The sequence below is a fragment of the Rhipicephalus microplus genome, chromosome 4 (assembly GCF_043290135.1).
Source record: "Rhipicephalus microplus isolate Deutch F79 chromosome 4, USDA_Rmic, whole genome shotgun sequence".
Taxonomy (NCBI): Eukaryota; Metazoa; Arthropoda; class Arachnida; order Ixodida; family Ixodidae; genus Rhipicephalus; species Rhipicephalus microplus.
Window position 1 is genome coordinate 197,161,474 of NC_134703.1, and position 21,370 is coordinate 197,182,843.

The 21,370-nt window shown below is 40.6% G+C and overlaps 2 protein-coding genes across 5 annotated transcripts in view; one reads left to right on the forward strand and one right to left on the reverse strand.

The window, feature by feature from the left end:
• LOC119172545 (F-box/WD repeat-containing protein 8) overlaps positions 1–13,560 on the reverse strand; it is a 76,693-nt gene extending 63,133 nt beyond the window's left edge. For all 3 annotated transcript variants that reach the window (XM_037423699.2, XM_075893909.1, XM_075893908.1), the window contains exons 1-3: positions 12,967–13,560; positions 8,133–8,237; positions 1,547–1,711 (exon numbers count right to left, since the gene is read on the reverse strand). In XM_037423699.2, coding sequence (XP_037279596.2) covers positions 1,547–1,711; positions 8,133–8,237; positions 12,967–13,353 — 657 coding nt within the window. In that variant the 5' untranslated portion in view covers positions 13,354–13,560. The remainder of the gene's footprint in view (positions 1–1,546; positions 1,712–8,132; positions 8,238–12,966) is intronic.
• A 442-nt stretch (positions 13,561–14,002) lies between these two features.
• Positions 14,003–21,370, forward strand: part of Hibch (3-hydroxyisobutyryl-CoA hydrolase) — an 84,766-nt gene continuing 77,398 nt past the window's right edge. Inside the window, exons 1-3 of one of the 2 annotated variants that reach the window (XM_037423698.2) lie at positions 14,003–14,215; positions 14,980–15,019; positions 16,601–16,738. In XM_037423698.2, the coding sequence (XP_037279595.2) occupies positions 14,166–14,215; positions 14,980–15,019; positions 16,601–16,738 (228 nt within the window). In that variant the 5' untranslated portion in view covers positions 14,003–14,165. Of the gene's footprint in view, positions 14,216–14,473; positions 14,624–14,979; positions 15,020–16,600; positions 16,739–21,370 lie in introns of those variants that run through there. The other variant, XM_037423697.2, reaches the window with a different exon arrangement.

The following is a 21,370-nucleotide window of genomic DNA, read 5'->3' on the forward strand; positions in this document are numbered from 1 at the left end:
GAAAGAATAAAGATGAAATGAGCAAAGGTACTCTCTTAAGATAATTCAAGGGGATGTGCTTTTCTGTTTGAAGTGAGGTCAGATTGACTGAGTAAGCATAGTAATAGTTGAACCCCTTTATTCAAGACACTGATGTAACAGATAATTGGGTACAAGAAGCACAGATGGCCTACATTAAAGTACGGGTTGATAAGAAAATGTATACATGGTATCCTGCTTATATGAGACACCTCTTATAAAAGACAAGAATCGCTTTCCAATGCACGTCTCCTATGAAGAGGTTCAACTGTACAACCGAGACTCAGTGAAGAATACAGATGCTGTGGAAGAAAAGGAAACAACATAGCATGTCTCTCTGAAAGTGAAGCACATCCACCCCAATCCGTTTTAGGGCACTAGCTTTAGGCTGAACACTTAGGCTTTGAGTACAACATTGGAAAGGTAAACAGGTCGGTGATAGGAATAAGTAAAGATGAATGAGAGATTGGTAGCAGAATAGCCGGCAGATAACAAAAAAAAAAGAGCAGGTAAACTAACGTTAACCTGCACTAAAGCTCAGAAAGTGGGGTTGTGAACTTGTAAAGCTTTCTTTGTAGAAAGAGAATTTTAATTCTGCTGAACAAGATTATGCCGTAAGTAATGATAACAATTATAACTACAATAAACTCTTAAGCTTGGTGGAGTGCAGGTCACCACTCCTTCATAAAGAGTTGCTCTTTCATTCACCCACCCACAGTAATAAAAAAAACATTGCATTGTCCCTTGTGCACTCACCTAAGATCACCCAAAAGCGAAAAACACTTTCATTTTCTCCATCGATTGCATTGATCTACACGCCTTTGAAAGATTGAGGTATCATGTTTCGCTTCTGCTATATTCTGGTGACATGCAAATGAAGACAGTTCCATTTTTATTTAAAGACAAATCGACTTTCGGATGTATTTAGGAATGTCACCCTCAGGGACGTCGCGTCAATCATTCACATCTTTCACTGATCGAGGACGGGTGAGAAGTGGAAGTTACCCTACACCTGACATGAAAATTGTATCACTGCACTATTACCCCATGCTGCCAGAAAAATGCCAAAAATGCCCTACAAGTAGGGTAATAACCTTACCATTGGCAACCCTGGTACATAGACACAAACATATCTAGGTAATGACGACCCCATATGGTTTTAAAATTACAAAAACTTTGGTATACACCAATGTCTATGCATTTCACTAAAAGCCATATGAATAAAGTTTTCGTGCCCAAAGAGCCACTGATACACGGTGTAATTCTAAAGCTAGCTTTTCTGTCAGATAGTTCTATACCTAAACCAAGTATGTTGAATTTTTAGGTGATGGGATGCACACAACAAAGAAGCTCTTTATGAGTCAGAAAAGTGTGTTGATCTCCCTTCTCAGCAATAAGCCTACACTAAAAAATCACCCACAAATTGAATAAATGTTATTCATGAGTGTTGCCTGAGTATATATATATAAACAGCATGTCTTCGGCTGCAGGAAGTAAGTAAGAGCGCAAAAGAAAGGGACAAGCCAACCTTCCAGTTGTGCCTGAGCAGAGACTCCCTCTGCACGTGCTCCCTGAAGTGGTGCTTCCAGTTAGTGTTTCTTGCTGCCACGGCCACATCCGCGAATCCCATGCGATGGCAATGCCGATGCCACAACAGCCTGCTCTCTGCCACACTCCTCCAGTCCCGGCTCACCTGAAAAAGAAGAGCTGCGCTGAACAGTTGCCACCTAAGAATACAAAATCTTGAACTCTTCAACACGGGGTACTCAAATTTGCGGTCTGTCCCGGCTCACACTTAGGGGGACATGCTACTTGAAAAATAAGTTTCTTTATTCTGTAGCCTAGGGCAATTAAATTTTCACTGTATACACCAGCTTTTATGCTCATTTTAGGTACATAATCAGTTTTACAGTAAATCATTTTTTCTTTTTTGTTGTTCCATGATAAGTTGTAAAATAGTTCTTTTTGGACCCACTTTTTTTTCAATAAGCTTTTATGGTTCAAAGCCATTAATGCCTTAAATTGCTCTGCATTAACTGTAGAATGCAAATAATTTGCCAGAAAGTGCATATAAGACAGTTTAATGGACAAGAAAGAGTGTCATGTGACAAGTCTTAGAATGGTCAGACGATACTGATTGCTTACTTTAGGTTCATAATAGTTATACAGGCGATATCAAGTTTTAAAAATATATTTACTCTCTTCACTTGTTAAGGAATATTTCGGAAAACTTTCGTCCCCATCAGGCTATCACAAGTACCAAGAACATGATGTCAAAACTCAAGAAGTTGCCCAAAATTGTATCTTAAAAAAAAACGCATTATAAAAGTGACATTGAATTTACACGGCAAAGACATGTTCTTTAAATGATTTCTTCCATCATAAAAGCTCATTAACCATGGTTGAGCATATGGCTTTGGTCAACTGCTCATGAAAAATGCAACAGCTAGCAACCAGATGGCAACTTCCAGGAGACTTTAGACAAAGAGCTCTTTTGGTTTTTAGTAGCCAACTTGTGCTTTTTAAATTCAATTTTAACCCACTTCGAGTTTATTTACTATCTTGATTTTTTTTGCATGAAAGTACAGAAACTAAAGTTGTGAAAGCATATAAAAACAAAGTATGTTATTTCTCAAAGAAACTTTTCACACTTTTTTCTAACAAGTGTGGTCAGTCATGAGCTACAAAGATGTGACTAATCTTGAGCACCTTCTTGATGAGGCCTCTCAAATGGTCACCATGTGTTAAAGCAAAACTGCGGAACAATAACGCTACATCTCCCTAGGTGGCGGTGTGTACAACTGTACACATCAACTTCAGAGGCGCTTCTGCACCCCATGTTTCTTCAGGTGGCTTGACAGGCAGTGAGCACATTTACGCAGGTTTCCTGAATGGTCAAATCATCAGTCATGTAGCTTCATTGTGCTGCATATTCCTGCAAGAGATCACTCCGCTAAAGACACTACCATGTTCAATGACCATTCCATTCTAGGACCAATGTAAAGACTACATTTTTTCTTTACTTAAAATAAACACAACCAAAAAATAAATAGTGCATAAATATGGGCCTATTATTTTATCCTTTCAAATTTTAGCTGACTGATAGCAGAGTAATTAAACATTTTTAAATGCTAATTAACATTATAACTAAAAATCATTCCAAACAACTCTTTTTTTTTCTTGGAATGTAATAATGAGTGCCTTAGAATCCTGCCATGCGAATTTGATGCATTTGCAGACAGTGGATCACAATTCATGTCTGAAGAGGATATTTCAGAATTGGCATGCAGAATTCAGTCATGCTGGAGAACAGTATCAATACTATTCTCGGCACCTGACATCAAACTGCCTATTTAAAATAATGCGAGAAACAACTTATTTCAAGTGACTGGCGTTTCACTCAACTCTTTCCTTGCTCCACTCCTACCACATTCACGGTACTGGCACTTGCAGAAGACTAAATTTTGTGACTGTGGCCCACTAATTGAAGTGAGTTTAAGTCCCCTATGTCACGCCCCTATGTCGAGCCCCGATGCCGGCACCGGTGGAATCGCAAAGAAACAAAATAAAAGCTCTTGTGCTTGGCTGCCGCCTGTCAAGCAGTGCGGGGAAGACAGGGGACAACTCGAACTCCACGTCTTCTCTATTTTCTCTTCTTCTTTAGCATCACCCTGCAAACTAGCTAGCATTTTTGGGAAACAATAAACAGTTCCTAACCAGACTTTGTAACTCTCGGTTTCTTCTGGACACGCGCTCTACAGAGACCTCTGCCTTAACCATTTTGTGTAAGCACAGATATTCTTGCCGCGCTATTCCTAAGCAGTCTTGGACTAGTGTAGCTCATCCACTTGAGATACCGCCATGAGCATTTTAAGCAACACACAATAAACTTCATTATGGCAATGTGACTAAGTATGCAGCTCAATTCTCTGCTTAACATCAAAAACTTGCTTTCTTGTGGAGATATATTCAACATAATATCTTTTTAAAATACAAGAATTATGAGGAGAGAAATCCTTGAAATATCAAAATGTTGAATTGGTTAAGGAAAGTCAACCAAAATAATTCCCACATCTGCAGGCCACAAACTTAATTTATTTAAGTTTGACCTAAATAAACGAGCCCTGCAAACTTAAATAAAGGGGTCCTGCTACACTTTTGAGCATGGTCATAAAATGCTGCTTATTAGCAGCCAAAAAAAACATTTATGAGCAGCAAAATCAGCTAAAAATAGCTCGCTCGTCTCTCGACAAATGATGCCGTAAGCATCACTGCATCATTTGGGCTGATTTAGGCATATTGAGCTGGATATCTACCACATCCGCTGATGGAAGCCCCTTAGTGGCAGCATCGCATTCGTTAGAGCTATAATTACACCAGTTCACTTTTGACCCCATTGAAAGTGTTAAAAAAAAAGCGCTCAAGGTCATAACACATGCCGACATATGGATGCAGCCTCTCGCCCCTTGTGATTCCCCCGGTGAATTTTTCAGTGCGCTCACTGGGGCCAAAGCATTTGATGCACGCAACAAATCTAGGTGACTCACTGCTCATGCTCAACATATTCTAAAATTTTGCCAATTCATGAGGCAGGAAGTTTTCACTACCTGAAGTTCTTCAATGTGCACCCAAGTCACGGTACATGAGCATTTATGAATCTCACCCTAATCATAATGATACTTCAATGACTGTGAATAAAACCCATATACTTGGCAGTACGTCGCTCTAGCACAGGTGCTCTTTTAGAAGGTAAAGAAAATGTGGTCCAAAGCTAAAAATGCAATCAAATTACTGAGCCACACAGCACGGGTCATTACAGCGCAAGACTGCCATGTGTGCCCAGCTTGAGGCATGCAATATGTGAGAGCCTTATTTAGAACAAAGAGCAGGCTTTATAATAGGAACAGACAATGAATCCAACTGCTCATGCCCCATTGCATGTACTCTAGTGTTCTGCTGCATTGCTTCCTTGTGCTGCCTCATATAGAAGCAACACAGGCATATGTTTCAATAGGGTGCATGCATCCATGACAAAATGGCAGGGTAAGTACCTAGATGGAGTTAGATCTATAGCTTTACCCTTCAGTTACAAGGCCATGTGCGGCTACATCTGCGGGAGCACATTTGTCAGGTTATAGAATGGCAATTCGCAACAGCTAGGCATAGTCACAGAAGTGCACCAATCCCGGAGGTACTCCACGACTGAATGGCACTTTACCGGTGAGATTAATTAAGCAGCTACACCACACCAAAAACTTCAGGTCTGCATTATTAAATGAATTGCACTTATTACGATTCCCCACAATGAGGAATGCTGTGTGGCTTGCCATTTTATCGTGTAGTCTTGCAGTTAACAGCACAAGCAACCGGCATGCCTGTGGAGGTAGTTTTGATGAGCTACACACAAAGCTATTTCGGCATTATATTTATGAGTTTAATATGGGAAACTGAAAATATTCGGAGATCTTGTGATGGCAAGATGTGCTCAGACCTCATGGGACACAGTGACACATGATGGAGGTCACTGCGTAAGAAATTCTAAAGAATGCTTCAGGTTAAAAAACAACTTTGTAAATAACGACAGCAGTGGACTTTGAATGAAAACCATGTTATAACAGCGGCCATTCAACAATAGCTAACAGCAAGACAACACTAGCCAACACTATCCAGCATTGGCCTTCTTGTAGATCGATTCACAGGTGTTCCTATGTTAGAAGCAGTGTTGACATTTATTTAGCTGTTTCAAATTTTTATTAAACTTAATGTCTTCTAGTGCAGTGAATGATTCCCATATGTGATTGCACACAAGACCTTAATCGTAATGTAAACATGAGATTACTTTTTTTAAAGTGAAAGCCTCAAAAGCATGTGAGCATGAGAAATAAGTTTCCACTTCATCACTTTTGCATGAGCAGCAATGCAGCAGTGGTGTGAACAAGGGTGAAGCGTGAGAATCGCACTTGCTTACTGTCTGGGCCGGGCCGATTTCGGCTAGTTCTGCTTGCTAGGCAGCGACTTCTTGCGCTCATGTCTTATTTTGAAAACTCCTTCACACAGTGTCTACATGCTGCCATGCGGGCTCAGAGCTTCATTCAACATCGCAATGGGTCCAACTTGGCATGCAACTCACATTCTCAGAGAGTTCTAAGGATCCCCGCGTAATTCTGTTTAGCTCAGTTTTCTTGAAAATTATCGTAAAAACTTTTCTGCCCTTCTACATGATTTAATTAAGAAGTAAACTGCATCTTTCATATGCAACCTATTTTATTCAGTCTGGTCTAGCAGTTTTCCCATTAGTGGCCATTAGGACACTCCAGCCTTTCATACGTGCATTTAAGTGCATCAGATCAAAATCAGAGCATCATAGCCATAGAATCATAGTTTAGGTCCACGTTCACTTCACTGCAATTTCATTCTTGTTAGCTTCAGTTGTTCAAAACAATAAGCTACTGTAAGAAACATCATCACAATAATAAGTGTGGATAATGTGTGCTTGATAGACACTTTACAAGTTGAATGAGCAAACATGAGGATTCTTTCTCATTATTGACGATAATGTTTGACATCATTTTACCTGAGTTACGTTTGAACATGCCTTGAGACTGCAATTTTGCATGCATACAAAACGAAAGACACTAGACACAGAAAATCATCAAATAATGAGTGCTCTGATATTATCAGGCTAATCAGCATAGATGAGCCTCATTTTGTGCCGAGCTGGTACCATCACTTTCTTTAGTTTATTTGATCAGATTCTCTTTGGGCTTTGCCACAATTCCAAAATGAAATGCAATTTGATTTTAAGCTGAACTTTCCAAAGCTGTACAACTCCAATTTGAGAAAATTGAAGTAAGACTTATTCTAACAACTTGCTTTCATAGAGCAAAAATAGTTGTAAGTAGTAATTAAAAAGTCCAGCGCCACTTCTAAGGTCCTGTTCAAGAGTGTTTTATGCTCAGGTCTAGAAAAGAGAGCATCACACTGGATGTTTGGGCAATGCTGAAAAATGCAACATAATCCATGCCTTACTTCCACTAACATACTGTCACATGGTCATGACGCCGACGACAGCAACAGTCGGCGAGTCAAAGATGAATCTGTTCCTGAGGAGAACAGTGCAAAAGATGGGACGGAGAAAGATTGAATATGTTGCTTCCCTCAGTATTATGTACCAACTGGCCCTTCAAAAAACCCTTCTGCAATAAAACTCTTCATTTGGCTGAACTGGTGGTCTAAAGCAATACACACTGGCACTGACAGTGGCCGATAGAGCGTTGGCCGTCAATCAACTGATCTACGCCAAGGCATGTCGGCATTTATACGTGCGGCGTTGAACATTCGAGGATTATCACTAATAACTGTGTTTGTTCTATAATCAACCCAGCAGCCCGCATTTGCACACTAAAAAATTATCACAAGATTATCTCGAATACCTTGGACATTCTGGCCTAGTTTCCACGAGACATTGCACAACATCTAATTGTGCAATGGGCTGGCAACACAAAAAACAACAAGAAAAGAGCACGCATGGCAATATAGTACTAAATACAGATGAAACAATTTTAAAAAAGGCTGCATCAGCTATTATTTTTGTTTTCTTATTCATAGATACCTTTTCTCAATACTTGCCGCACACTTCTCCTAGCAAGAAATGGTATAATATCCTTGCAAGCAAATACAGTTACTTAGTTCTTTTTTCAAATGCATAGGTTTCTTTGCTTGCTGGTTTTTCTACCTTGATGACCATGTTTATTGCCAAATGCCAACTCCTGGAGATGCACATGCACGCTGGTGGCCGAAAGCTTTGATATTTTATGGTGCACATACATACGAAAACCACTATATACCGTCCTTTTCAGAGTATACACTTCTTACCGAAACAACACATTTCACTTCCATATACATTATCTTTCTGACGTTTCTCACTATTCCTTGCTGGGTAAAACTCGGGGAAAAAATGTCCTGTATTCATCAGTGGCCTTTCTGTTAAATGGCATGTCTCTGCATGTCACACAGCTGAAGCATCTAGTATACTAATTGCCTAAACCATAAAATGTCAGACAGAATATCTTGGTCTTTGTGGAAACAGATCAGCCACACACTGAAAATCTCACCTGAGCACATCTGCACAGATCAACAACGTCGAGGTGCTTAAAGATGTTGACAGCCACTTCAGAAGGAATGTAGCTATCGAAGAATGGAATTTCATTAATTTCATCCTGAAAAAACGCAGAACAAACATTAATACGTCTTGAAACTACTATACAAGGTTTAATGAGCACACCTCACCTCAGAAAAATGAGTTTTCACAATTCCCACAAAGAAGATCAAAGATCAAGTAAACCACCCCAGGGTCTAAAAATTGTAATGAAGAGAAACATGTGCACTTTTGCTATGTGAACATGCTACCACAGAGAATTTTGTGAATACATTCAATAATAAGGAAGTTGCATTGGTTAGAACATAGTACATTTCAACTGGCTTCAAACTTCCACGTGGCCTCGCCACCCTTCCCTGTCATAGGGAGGGGAACGTGTAGGTTGTTGTTGTCGTGACTGTGCCCACTTCAGCAATGTGACACATCAGCGATACATCATCAGTGCTCCATGATTCCACATCTGTGGCAGAGCTCATCAGGGTTCAGGGGGGTCCCAGTGGTGGGGGGAGGATTTGAGATTTCTCTTTCAAATGTCATATTCAAACTTCTAGACAGTTAAGGGTTGTGCACTCTCCATGAAATACACTCGAAAATCTGAAGCCCTTTCAAATAGCAGAAATGAAGCACAAGGGTGAAAGCTGCTTGTCATTTAAAAAATGCACAGCAGAGCCACAGATTTCTAATATGCCATGATTTAGTTCTAATGTGCCGCAAATATTTATTATGCTAGGCTTTGAAATGCAAAGTAAATTAAGAATTACCAATAATCTATCATTATGCTGACAATTTGTAGGAAGCCATTCACAATGAAGTATAAAAGGGTTTGCTCAACAGTGACTGCACTAGTTTAAAAGATATATCTCGTGAATATTAACAATTCTTTAAAACAAAGTTTCCAAGAGTAAATCGTCAGAGGCTATTTCTCAGGCAGTTGAAAATGAGATGCAAGGAAAAACGCGATATTTTCACCTTTGCTGCCATGTCTACCTAAAGCAATAACATACTTATTTTGGTCTTTATTTTATTGTCGAGTGCCAGCAGTTCTCTACTTCTCATAATAAAAGCTTCCCTGTTGTTCAATATGTTCCATCGGTAAAAAACTCAGACTTGTTTCCAGTGAGATCGTGAACTCCCTGCATGTGTTAGCTTTTGCTTGTTAAAATTTTTGGAGCCTTGCATGAAAGCGCTCCAGCATGCATATATAACACCACAAGTATTTGCATTGCTGCTTTATGCCGCTGGCTGCATTCTGCCAAAATCTAGTGACATGGGCAAAAGTTTATTTATTGAGGACATTTTAAAGTGGCAAACTGCAACAAAAAGGCACTGAGTTGACATAACCAGCTTCTCACTAAGGAATTCATTTATTTCCTTATATATATATTATGTTTTTGGTTTGAGATGGTTCACACATACAAGAAAAAGTCATGTAGAGATTCACGAGATGAAAGCGGCATGAAAGAAGAGCTAGAAGCCTCTCGCAACTAGATTCAAAAATTGATATTCATAAAGACCTGATCATTCAATTTGATATTGTATACTGATAAGTTTAATTCAATTATGTCTGCCATGTTCTGGGTCAATCCTACTGAGTAAGAGGGAGTTCAATTTCACTGGAGCATCATTATGACCAATACTACATTGGCACAGCTGCCAGATGTCCCCAAAGACCTTCTTCATAGACAAAAATGGAAATGAAAATATTCTGAAAATCAAGTGTTTCACAAATATATGTTTTAATTTGAGAAAAGGAATGTTATTTGACGAACAATGAAGTCAGCTCATTAAGCTCAAATTAGGTCTGGAGCTGTTTAATTTACAAGCAATTGTGGAGCACCACAGAGCCAGGCTTCGTCCCGATTCATTCCGCAGATTGTCAAGAGTGGGCTAACGAAGACTGCATGGATGCTCAAAGAGCTAGTTTCAAACACTTTTCCAGCAAGAACTGAGCTGCTTAAATTTTTACACTGTCTCATACTGCTCATGCTGCATCTAATTTCACCCCACAGATTGGGGTAAAATGGGACATTTATGGTATTTTTTACTTCTTTTTTTTCATTACATTTTCAGAAATGTGACCATATGTATTTATGTATTACATATCTTGTACCCTAAAGAATGTTCATTTTATGTTCTTTTCTGGTGCTTACAACAAATAAAAGATTTTTAATTTTAAGATTTAAAACTAAATTTTCAAATTTTGAGTTAAAGTTTTTAGCCAAAATGGCCACCACTGCAAGCTGTGACCCTTCCTTGTGATATTTATGTATTTATGCCACTGAGCTTCTTGCACTTACACAAAATAGGCGCCACAGGGCTTTGCTTTGGAGCCACCGAACATCTCATAATTAGTGAATACTCAAACGTGCAGACGAGAAAAATTGGGCAGCCAGAATGCGCAGGTAACTGTACCTCACATGTGTTGTCACTGAGTGTAGTAAAGGGTCAACAAAGCTGGCAATCAAATGGTACAGTTTGACTGAAGTCATAAAATGTGAAGTGAGGAATGCAAAGACACATGAATTGAAAAGGTCTGCCGAAATTCATTAGCAATGCAAGAAGAAAGCGGGGTGTGTACAATAAGATAAAGGTAAGTGCATTGCTCAGCCTCAGGACAAAAACATATCAGACAAATTAGTTGCAACCTTACAAAGCCGTTAGCAACGAAAGCCAAGAGACAGCTCCGGCCTCTTAGAACTGTACACTGACTGCCCACCTCACATAAAGTGGATGGAAGCATTATCTCTTAAGAGTTTGAGATAAAGGTTGTTTGTTAAAAAGAGGCAGGGAAGACGTCAGTATAGCCATGGTCATCGAAGGGCTTGGTAACTATCTACTCCTGTGAAACACAGCTCATAACCTTCACTGAAAAACTGCACACTATCCTGGACAGTTCGTCTCAAGCAGACTGCACTTATTTAGATTTTTCTAAAGCATTCGATAAGGTCTGTCATCAACTTCTACTTCACAAACTAAGTAACCTCAACCTTGATAGAAACGTGCTACAATGGATTGAATCATTCCTTAACCGCCGCACCCAATTTGTTCATGCTAATGGCTTTAACTCGTCTTTCAGCGAAGTGCGCTCTGGGGTCCCACAAGGATCCGTCCTAGGGCCCCTTCTATTTCTTATCTATATTAATGACCTCCCTTCGAAATTGTGCTCTAATATTCATTTGTTTGCAGGCGACTGTGTGATATTTCGTACGATTAATAATAGTGACGACATTAGAATCCTTCAGTCTGATCTAACCGCTGTTTCTAACTGGTGCCAAACTTGGCTGATGGAATTAAACATTAACAAATGTAAGGTTATGCATGTATCCTGCAACCCCAAGCATCAGTCAACTTATTACCTAAACAACATAGCTTTAGAACTAGTTACATCATATAAGTACCTTGGAGTGCACATTACAACTAATCTCAGTTGGTCAACACATATTGAACATATCATCAACAACGCTAATAGCATGTTAGGGTATTTACGCCGCAATTTTTCTAGAGCCCCATCGTCACTAAAATTATCGCTTTACAAATCCTTAATACGCCCCAAGTTAGAGTACGCAGCATCAGTATGGGATCCAAGCCAAGAAAATCTAATCGCTTCTCTCGAGCTTGTTCAAAATAATTCCGCTCGCTTTATCCTGTCAAACTATAACCGTACTGCCAGCATATCTTCAATGAAAAGCAGCCTTTCCCTTCCCTCTTTATCATCACGCAGGAAACTTTTTCGGTTAACCATGCTGCATAAAATATATTATCATTCCTTCCTGCCCAACGAACTCTTACCCCAACCACTATACATTTCCCATCGCATTGACCACCGTCACAAGGTTGGCATTAACTATTATCATACAAAATCTGCCACTCAGTCATTCTTGCCCCGTTCGTCCCGGGAATGGAACCACCTTCCCGCTGAAATTGCGGGTATCACCGATAACCAACTGTTCCGTGCTGCCTTAGCCAATATTGTATATGCAGAAATATCTGATGTTTAATCTGTGTTTGTGTGACCACATTGTTGCGATAATACTAATTTGTTTTGTCTTTCCTTTTCCTTTTTATGTACACGTTTTTTGTAACCATGCTACTTCATGTTATGCCTTTGTTCTGTACCACTCCCCTCTGTAATGCCTCTGGCCCTGAGGGTATAATAAATAAATAAAAATAAATAAAACAACCAAGTTCTAATGAAATGACTTGGAAGCTGAAATTCTGGGGGCACTAATATATATGTGTATTAAAGGGACTATTTTACTAAGGTTACACGGCGGGCGTGTTAGTTATTCATATTGTTCGAGGTATAGCGCATCCAGGACGGGACAGAGAAGAAGACACAAAACACATATGTGTTTGTGTATGTGTTTTGTGTCTTCGTCTCTGTCCCGTACTAAATGCGCTATACCTCGAACAACTATTTTACCACGGGGCAACAATGGAGATAATCATCAGCAAGTGTGATGACAGAGCATGATGGTCAAAGCAACATTTCAGGAAAGTTAAATGTTATTGAAAATGAGCTGTAACAATGATTATCTAAACTGAGTTTGGTATACAGAAGAATATTGACTCTAGCGAGTGAACGTCATGTACGGTGGAACGACAACCTTACAATAAAAAAAAAAAGAGGAAAAACCTACAATCTGGAAAAACGCACAATTCGAGTTCTTTAAAACTCCACAAAGTTTCGATCGTTCGATAACTATATCGCGAACGCCGGCGCCAGGAACACACTCGAAACGCCAACGCGTATACTGGGTCCTACAGATTTGCTAAAAGAACGTAATCACCAGATCATTGATCAGGGTGTCCACCAGAGACGACTTCTGTGCAGGCGCCGCTTCTGCGCACCCCACTGGCTTATTCGTACGACGGCCCAAGTGGCGCCTCTTCTCTTCGCACTTCCCGAACAGATCATCGTTGGTCAGGATTTCGCCCTGAAGCAAGCAGTCGGCAATGTCAAATGCTCTAGGCTGTTCCTGGCACACCGTGTTAGACTCGAGTTGGACGAGTCGCCGCTTGACGGCCCTTTTGAGACGACCGTCAAATCCGGCAACAAGGCGATCTTGACTGCAGACGTCTGCGGCGCGATCACCATCGACGGGTACAACCGGCTTAGCCGCATCTACTTTCAGTTCTCGCAACCACTGCGACCTGAAGCTGTCGAGTTCGGACATTGTCTCGTGCTTACGTCGTCTCTTACATTACAAAATGACTCAGGCAAGCACGTCGCGCTCTGCTTTGTGCAGTTTAGTTTTCCCTTGCAGCCAATGCACAAGCACTCGTCACATTAAACATGCGGCTTCCGCTGAACAATTACTTGCAACTGCAGGCAACTGGGTCAATAACCGCAATGCTAGGCTATTTTCACCGTAAACCATGTATACATTGTCTCTGCTGGGGCCGATGAGCGGTCCGCAGGGAGAGCCTAGGAGGCTATGCCACAGAACACCGGCTGCCTCTATGTATCAACCACGTCGTGGTATCAACACACGGAGGAAAGAAAGCACGGAGGAAGGAAAGTGAAGGAACGTGTATCTGTTGTACGACGTTCTTGCGAAAATGCGCTAAGCGCAGCCACACAGCATTGTATGGTGCTAGTTGCTCGCGCGCTTGCGAAAACACAATGCTCCTTGAAGTATTTATTTGACCAAAAATATTTTTTTGTAAATAATGATGAGCGCTATAACCAAAATTTAGGTAAAGAAAAGTAAGCAGTTTTCTAATCCGAAACTGCATCGTGCAGTAGCCTCGCTAGCAGTGATTCGCAAATGGTCCTGTGGTACCGAAAAGATTGTGTAGTTTGTACGTGCTTATATTTGTAAATAAAACTCATATGGGCGTGATTGTCGCTGGCTGAAGGCAATAGAAAGCTCGGTCCGCGAAAGAGAAGTGGACGCTACAGTTTGTGCCGGACTTCGAAGGGCTGCGAAAGCTCCGGCGACCCGGGAAGGAGAGCGAGGGAGAGCTCTCACTGGAGATTCGCAAGATGACGATCCCGAAGGTGATGCGGACGACAGTTTTGGGTTTCGCCAAAAGGTAAACAACCCGTGCGTCCACTTTCCTGCGCTCCCTACGAAGCTTCAATTTGAGGAGCGATGCGTGTCAGAGACCCGCGCGATCGGGCGTGCTCGCGGAAAGTTGGTTTCGCGTTGCATACTCGATCAACACCGCCCGGCGACGACTTTCATGACACCTTCCAGTGTAGGCCTTCGAGGCGTGGCAAAAAAACCGCAAAAACTGCGCCGTTGCTGGCCGAGTGAATGTACACTTATTCCTATGATTAATATGGACGTACTAATACTGGAAAGCCTTGTTCTATGAAAGACTGCAACTGACCTCTGCGGCGTGCGCCCAAGTTTTGGCGCGTCTTATCCTCGCCCGAAATATGAACATCTGGTGTAATCGTGTGCGTTTTATTCCTAAGCGAGGCCATCTTTACGGCGCGTAAGTAGTGACAAGCTCACTTTTAATACATTCTTTTTCAATGCAATGATGCGCGGTGTCGAGGGAAAGGTCGGCTGAAGTGCAGAGCGCTGGTGGAATACGATACCGGTAGTGCAGCGTGTGCTTGGTTTACTGTCGGCTGTGTAGCCGGCACGTTGTCGACTCCGCAGTATTTTTGTTGGTTTACTTATGTATTTATATTCTTTTGTGGGTTACATGCATATTATTCTTGCGGCGGCGAGTAGCGACATTATTCTAAGCATTTGTACGGGCACTAGCGCCCAGTTAATGTTGTAGCTTCACAGTAGTCACAAACAGATGGAGTAAAATGCAGTTATTCTATTTTTTTGTTTCAGATGCCTGAGGGGACCTGCGAGTTTACAGACACAGCTTGTGGTATGCGCATCTTTAGCCGATCGCTGTGTATGTTTGTGAGAAAACGCGGCGAATGGTTATATAACATGTTAGCTTGACTATCACTAACTGTACGCGTTAGTGAGGTATGCACCACTGTTGGGGATAATTGTGTGTAACTTGTAAGCTTTAATAATTGAAATGGCATTTATAGCAATACACTGTGAGGCTAGCATGCACCTAATTGCAGTAATATATTTTTGCAAAGTTATATTTATCTCAGGTAATGCCTCAATTTGGTGCGTGTTATCAACAAGGAACAAGCATGGTGCAAAAATGGTGCACATACGTGTGTCTTCCAAGCTTATCTCTTCTTGTAAAGTGGTCACCTTCAAGGATGGGGGCGCGCGAATGTGGCCATCAGGTAGCCTTGCCAACCACACAGGTGGTGCAGCAGTGCAATGAGATGCGAAATTCAAAAAAGAGCTGCACACAACTGCTTTCTTTTCTCACTGTTGAAGCATATGCTTACCTCATTGTAGTCTTTCTTTGGGCACGTGCCAACCCGAACTTTGGATTTTTGCATGAGCTAACAGTGTTTAACCTGCCTTCAGAAAAATGAACAGTATGCATTGCAGGTTGGCTTGTCACATTCTACTAGTTTGTCTTCACTTGCGTGCAGTTTATTAAAGCGGCCTTGCAACTCTTTGTCAGCATTGCCAAAAAAAAGCTGTCAATTCGTAGTCGAGGCTCCTGAAAACATGCGAGCCAAACCTAGTAGTGCAGCACACAGCTTGGAATTCACAATTCATTGTCAAAGCCAGTTAGAAATCGTTCCCCCTTCCCTCTCTCTCTCTCTCTCTCTCTTTTTTTTTTCAAGATGACGCAGTATACATGGCCATTTATTTATTTGAGCATTGTGGGCTGCATAGTTGCTATGGCCACCGCAAGCCCACTCCCACAATTATGCTGAACGTAAGCTGTGTGTTTGAAGGAAGGGAGAGAAGAAAGTGCTCAAGGTCATGACGAGCATGGGACGTAACTTCTTTCCTCTACACCATCCCTCCCTGCTTAGCTTCTAGTGCATTTGTCGAGACAAAAGAAGGCAATTACCACATGCAACAAATCTCTAACTGGGCTAAAATGCTAATTTGGGCTGTTTGGTACATGATTAACTAAATGAAAAAACAGCGCATAACACAGCACACAGGCAGGACGTCTCTTTCTTGTATATCTCTCTTGTATTACGCGCTGTTTTTTCACTTCATTGAACAAATCTCTTACTTCGCTCGTACTTTACAAAGTTTGTCCAATAATTCACACTAAAGCTGCCGTCAAAGATGTCCAGGTTCTTCTTCTTGCCGCCTTCTCTAACCAACTCTCTTGGATCACTGAAAGATTCTAGGAACTTTTATGGCATTCGATTCGTGAGACTCCTTCAGAGAAGTCATTGGACGAGAAAAACATTGCGGAGCCCCTTTAATGCAAAAAAAAAAAGGAGTTGTCAAAGACAGTAAAAGAAATAGCCACTTTTTAGTTTTCCCACATCGCAATGGGATTTTAGGCCACCCTATTCCCTTTTATGAAGTTAAGGGTTGTAAACTATTCCACCTGGTTCCACAGAGGGCAATGTCAACAACGGAGTCCACCGATGTGCTATTGGAGAAGGTTGGCAACAAAGGTGTCATTACCTTGAACAGGCCAAAGGCACTCAACGCACTCTCTCTCGAAATGATTCGCCAGATCTATCCCGTCCTCAAGGTGAGCACCCGTTTTTTCCTCTTCAGTTTCTCTTATTGGTTGTGTGGAACAGCTAGTATAAGTCTTTTTGTACCACCCCAATTTAAATTTAAAAAAATAATTCATCACAAGGTATTTTAATAGCTTCATCAGCTTTATTTGTGGTGGTGAGCTCTGTTGTATGAGAAACTATTGTCATTTTAGCTAGAAACAATAAATGTAATTATAGGAATTCGTTCCTGGTTTTCTTTGCTGAGTTGTGAACCGCAAAATCTATTCTAGCATGTTAAAAATATTACATATGGTTTTCTGTTGGGTCCCACAGGGCCCAACATGGACGAAACTGAGCTTACCAAAAAAAAAAAAGGTGTTTCAGGCTTTGTAGGGCTAATTTAATTAACTGCGTTTAAAGACGCCTCTTTAGCCAGAACCAAGCGTACACAAGCGATAAAAATGAGACATTTGCTCTACCACTGCAGCACTTTTTACTATCACCCACTTATATGTAACGATTTGCTCTTGTCATAGCAATCCTCACATTAATGGCTTTTTCAGAAGAATGACTATCTCGAAAATCCCCCTCCTATTGTCCAGTTATGCTACATTGAAAATGATTAAGTCAGTGTAAAGCTACTATTTCATTCACATATGTTACAACATTCCATAACTTTGGTTCTAATGGCCTTAGGATATCCAATCTTGTTGCGCTGCCCACAGTTTTGATTCCAGATTATTAGAATATGCTGATTTACTTTGTAACTCTCTCAATTAAGAAAAAAAAAAACTTGCTCCCCAAGATTCACATGAAATATTTTGTATTTTAAAACTATGCACTATATTACAAAACTAACTGCATATATTGCATCAACACACGGATATTCATAAACTCCTCATGTTTCATTAAAATCGATAAACATATGAGAAGATTCTGTTGAGTACCGTAAGAAAGAACACATGGTTCCTTTTTGCACATGGAGGCCTCGTTAATTAGGTTTAACAAGCTGAAAAAAGGGCTTTGTAGGTGAAGGTCTACGCTTGACTAGAAGAACTACTAGTCAGGTGAGCTCAAGGGAAGTCCAGTTTACTGGAATGCTCATTCCTTTAAATTATTTTTAAAAAAGTAGGAATCAGTTGAGTACAGTTGTATTGCTTTGATCCTGCGATTGGTACAGCTGATGCGTGTGAATTTAGCAATAAGCGTAATGGGTGGCACATGTGTTGATTTATATATTTATTAAGTTATTTTGTGAACTACGGCTGAATATCTGGCTTTTCTGTTATGCACTGCTGGGGAATATTCGTCGATGTGCAGAATGTCTGTTCTTATGGGAGTCACAAAGTGGCAGCTGAATGATATTAAGAAGAAAACAAGAGGGCGGGGTTAACATTGCTTGGCCAATGCTAAGCTTCGTTTGGTGAACCGCACCGAGTGTGTGTCCACATGGCCTTCATTGTTCCTGCTGCGTACATTTATAGAGCTCGGAGGAATACATTTGCTGTTTTTCGTGAGGCAAAACTGGAGCACTGACCATGAATAGCTTTCGCTTCTGTTTGACATGACTTTGGGGGATCGTATCTTGGTGCTAAAGTCAAGATTAACTTATGAGACATTTAAACGCACTTCAAAGCTGCTAGAATGATCGATGCAGAGTCACTTCTGCAACAAAGGACAACATAGTTTGATGAGCGCCAGTGTTCAAAGCTGCTAGAATTATCGATGCAGAGTCACTTCTGCAACAAAAGGGACTACATAGTTTGATGAGCGCCAGTGTAGTAAACAGTTTTAGAATGAATTCTAGAAGAGGGGTTGGTCTACGGTAACCTTCATGATGGAGAAGCTTAATTTAATATAAAAAGAGGCTTCTTGGTTTAGGAATGCAATCGCTGCACAAACTTACCTGCCTAATAAAGGATACTCCAAGCTCTGCTGCCCTTATTATGAAGCTGTTGGCGTATGTACACAATCTTAGATCACAAGCCAAAGAACCCCAGCTGATCAAGACTAATACAGAGTGGGGCTCGGACACGCCTCATAATCATCATTTTCCAGAAATTAGTTTTTATGTGTGTGCATTTACCCACTATTGCAAGAATTATGAAAAAGTAGCTCAAAAATTAAGTTCGTAATATTTGCTATAGAATCGACAAAAGAGAACATATGCAAAAATTATCACATTTATCATGACAGTATGAACGAAGATGCATATTTATGTTGAATATGGCAGGTCGGGGGGATGGGCGAGCGATAGTGAATCCACGCTTGAAGAAGTGTCACCGATTGTGGTCCCTTTAGCGTGATTTGTGGAATAAGGCAAAGCAATTGTTTCCTGTGTTCAGGCATGATCGAACATTTCACTTAGTGTGTCTGACCATCCACATTCAAGATGGCTGCTTATATGTTTACCTCTTTGCATGGTGCCGCCTTGCTATGCTACAAAAAAGGATATAAAAAAAGCTAAACAGAGCTTTGAATTAGTCGGACCTCACATAAGTTTTTCGTGTGCCTACGCCAACAATATAACGCAACAAAAAAAATTGACTGGAACTGTGTCTGGACCCTCAAACTATCGTGAAAAAGAATCTCCCAACCTACTATCATCATCATCAGCCTGGCTACAACCAATGCAGGGCAAAATCCTCTCCCATGTTAAGAACGGCTAGAATGGTGAGGTGTGCGGAGCGCCACGGGTCTCCCTTGCCAGAGAGGGTCCCTCTGCGCATCAATGCTGCTAAGGGCACTGCTGCACGGAGTGCTGCATGGGACAGCTGCTGCCGTCGCAAATTACCCGAAGGAACCCTAGAGCTCGACAGTGTGGCATCAATCCCCCCCCCCTTTTTTTTTTTTTGGCGTTCATGTGGTCTTTATTGCATATGGATCATACACACTTTAGCAGTGAGGGAAGAGAATGTCCTATAAAATGACGAAAATAGCTTAACCTTCTTGCTTCACTCCTGACTGCAACTTTGGGTGACGGTAGGGGTCTGTAAATGTTCTAAAAGCTCAAATAACGAATCGAATGGTGTTTTATTCAAATAATTTGTCGTGAATTGAATAACACATATTTGAAACGCCGAGTATTTTTTTTAATATTGAGCACTGGCAAAAAACCTCTGAGGAGGAAGGCTTATTAGAACGAGACATCACTTATTTGTTTTAAATGGTGGATTATCAAGATGCATGCATGCAGAGCAACCTTTTAAGGAACTATTAATGTCGTACTGATCACAAATGAAGGTGCTTATATTTAAAACTTAATGGTCGCCAAGCAATGGTGTCATCTTCAATCTGCTATGCATGAAATTCGTGATGTTGATTCAGCAAACATGTTGTTGATTTTTATGCCTAACTTTTATTTAAAAGGTGGTGACAAAATACCCCCATCAATAATAAACTAACCGCTCTATTTCAACGAACACTTAAAAATTTTTCATTGGCTTTCACTGTCTATGCGAGTTTACCCCAGTTAAGCTAATAATTGCATTTTTAATGGTCAAAATTAGTTGTAATGAGCCTCTTGTTAATATTTCTTACTGTTAATTTCACATTTCAATATTGTTGAAGCACTGTTTTGAAAATTGTTTCCTTACTATTTGAATAATATGCAATTCGTATTCAATTCGTTGTCATTATAGTCGAACCCCTTTATAAGAAACACTGATACAAGAAACAAATGGGTATAAGAGACACTACTGGGCCTGCAGGGAAATACGGGTTGATAAAAAAATCGAAGTACCCTACTTATAAGAGATTTCATATAAAAGGTAAAAATTTCTGTCCGGAGCATGCCTCTTATAAAGGGGTATAACTGCATACTATTTAATTCATATTCGATCTGGTTCTAGAATTCGCTATTTGCAAAGCTCTACAGGTACAGGTAGTCGACAGAAAAGGCATCTGTTTCGAGCACTGGCGTGCTAAGAGCTGTTTGAGATGCAAGCTCATGCAATACAGAGTGTTGACACTGGATAAGTGGTGCCCACTTTGTCTGTTACATTGCGCGCTATACGTGACAGCGGAGCATTTTCTTTTGCATCAACTGGGAACTAAGCGAAGTAGTTCCCAGCTGAAATTATAGCTAGATTCCTAGTAATAATATTTGATGTTTCGATTAAAACTAGTTCAGTGCCCGACGATTGGCTGCTAGCACGTGTAATTCCGGTATTTGAGAAAGGTAACAGATTATTAGTCAGCAATTATCGACCAATCTCCCTTACCTGTATTTGTTGCAAATTACTAGAACATATTATAGCGAAATATTTAAATACTTTTCTTGAACAAAATACAGTAATTCACAGCACGCAACATTGCTTCCGACGGGGATTATCTACCACCACACAATTATTAGCAACTGTTAACGAGTTCTCCAAAGTTCTGGACAAGTCTGGACAGGTTGATGTCATCTTTATGGACTTTTCCAAGGCCTTTGACAAGGTCCCGCATATCAAGCTAATAGATAAAATGAAGGATATTGGCATTCCTCCGGAAATAATTAACTGGGTCATAGCATACTTAACGAACAGAAAACAGTACGTAGATATAAACGGTTTCACCTCTGGTTATTTGGGGGTGTTATCTGGAGTCCCGCAAGGGTCAGTTCTCGGGCCTATACTATTTAATATTTATATTAATGATTTAGTTCAAGCCATCCGACC